Source organism: Mus pahari, chromosome 18 (assembly GCF_900095145.1).
Source record: "Mus pahari chromosome 18, PAHARI_EIJ_v1.1, whole genome shotgun sequence".
In the NCBI taxonomy this organism is placed as follows: Eukaryota; Metazoa; Chordata; class Mammalia; order Rodentia; family Muridae; genus Mus; species Mus pahari.
The window spans coordinates 6146848-6148910 of record NC_034607.1 but is presented as its reverse complement, the minus strand read 5'-3'; the positions used below and the strand labels follow the sequence as shown (position 1 = coordinate 6148910).

The window sequence follows — 2063 nt, the reverse complement described above, 5'->3', positions numbered from 1 at the left end:
AATCAGTAATTATTTCACTAACACAGCTGGCAAGTTTGGGTAATATATTTGTTAAATTACTAGACAATGTATCTATAGTTTCTATATTAAGATTGCAAATTCAGAAAATCATTTCTCACATACCACATAATCTGAGAAAGTCTTGCCAACATATTTGAGAGTGTACCTTTTCATGTATAAATCCTTTGAATTGTACCTATTCCTATACCTCTAGTTCAAATGCACCAATATGAAAAGACATGCATAAAATATTGTTATTGCATTTTATTATCATCCACATAAAGTCTATGTCTTAGAAAATAAAATAGATTATGAAAAGCTGTTACTGTACTGCTAGCCTTCCCACAAGTAATGACAAAAACTTAAAAACAGTAAAGATTTGTGTCACAAATGACAAGTTAAAAAGTCAGTGGTGAAGGTTTACTACGTGGCTTTCATGCCAACTAGCTTAAAACAATGGAAGTGGATTATAAATTAAATGATTTTTTTATCATTTAATAAAGTAACTATTTATAAATGTACTAACACCAATACAAGTATTTTAACAATTGTTTTAAGCAATGCATCCATATTTGTTAACCAAGATTAACCATTGCCTAGTACAGCTAATCAAGCAACAGGACAGAATTTTCAAGAACACATAAAAAAAATACAAAAGGGTTTTTTTTTTTTTTTTCAAAAAACAGGGAGTTATAAGAAAAGATGCTAATGTGTTAACTATTTTGTATGATGACGATAAGGTTTCACTTTGCAATAAAAATGTTTCTGAATAGGTTACCTAATGCCCCTTTTACATCCTTATTTCTCAGAGTATAAATGAAGGGGTTCAGTGTAGGAGTGACTACTCCATAGAAGAGAGCCATGAACTTAGGTTGGTCTTTTGTAATAGAGGAGGGAGGCTGAAGATACATACTAATGCCTGGGCCATAAAACAAGAAAACTACAATGAGATGAGAGGAACATGTCCCAAAGGCCTTTTTCCTTCCTTCTGAAGATTTGATTTTAAAGACAGCATGTCCAATACTAGCATAGGAGGCAAGAATTAAACACAGAGGAATAGCTAAAAGAAAAATGCAAACCACAGAGAGAGCAAGCTCATTAGTCTCTTTTTCACCACAAGCAGTTTTTATCAGAATTGGAATTTCACACACCAAGTGATCCATTTTATTGTGGCCACATAGAGGCAATTGCAGTGTTACAGTGGCCTCTGAGACAGCATAGGAAATTCCAGTAAGCCACACAGTGGACACTAACAGGAGGCAGTTACGCCGATTCATTATGAGTGTATAGTGCAGTGGTTTGCAGATGGCCACATATCTGTCAAAGGACATAAGAGCCAGGAGGACACACTCTGTACCCCCCATTGTGTGGAAGAAATAAAGCTGAACCACACACCTCATGTAGCTGATGGTCTTTGTAGAGCCCCAGAGGTTAATTAACATCTGAGGCACAATGCTTGTGGTGTAGCACATGTCCAGAAAGGAGAGGTTGGTGAGGAAGAAATACATGGGGCTGTGGAGACAAGGGTCTAATGTGGACACCAGAATGATGGCAATGTTTCCAATCATGGCTGTGGGGTATGTTACCAGAAGAATAATAAAGAGAGGAAATTCCAGCCAAGGGCGGTCTGCAAAACCAAGTAGAATAAACTCTTCTGGGTGACTTTTATTGATCAATGCCATTCTCTGCAATCTGACTCTCCTATAGTAAAGAAGTATCAAGAAAGTTAATATTAGAGTAAAATCTCATGATTCATTGGCTATTACTATAGAAACCAGAGTTATCATTCTGCATTTGGAATGTCATGGGTGATGCTTAGTATATAACTTAGTCCATGTAGAGATTTGTGCCAAAGCAAGAGGACCTGGTGTTTTCTTCAGTACTCAGGCAAAACCATTTCTGTAAACCCAGTTTTGGTTAAGAAAAGTCTGGTTATTTTTTGGAGCTTGCTGACGTGTTAGTGTAGCTGAATTGATGAATTCCAAGTTTAGTGGAAGGCACATTCTCCAAACATAATCAAATGTAGAAAAAATTGACACAGACACTGGGTTTAATATGTACAA

At 36.1% G+C, this 2063-nt stretch overlaps 1 protein-coding gene across 1 annotated transcript; it reads right to left on the bottom strand.

Annotated features, from left to right (window-relative positions):
- Positions 1-693: 693 nt before the first annotated feature.
- Positions 694-1754, bottom strand: LOC110335863 (olfactory receptor 2B6-like). The gene has a single exon (XM_021218253.1). The coding sequence runs from the start codon at positions 1680-1682 to the stop codon at positions 744-746; it is 939 nt and encodes a 312-aa protein (XP_021073912.1). The 5' UTR covers positions 1683-1754; the 3' UTR covers positions 694-743.
- Positions 1755-2063: the final 309 nt, after the last annotated feature.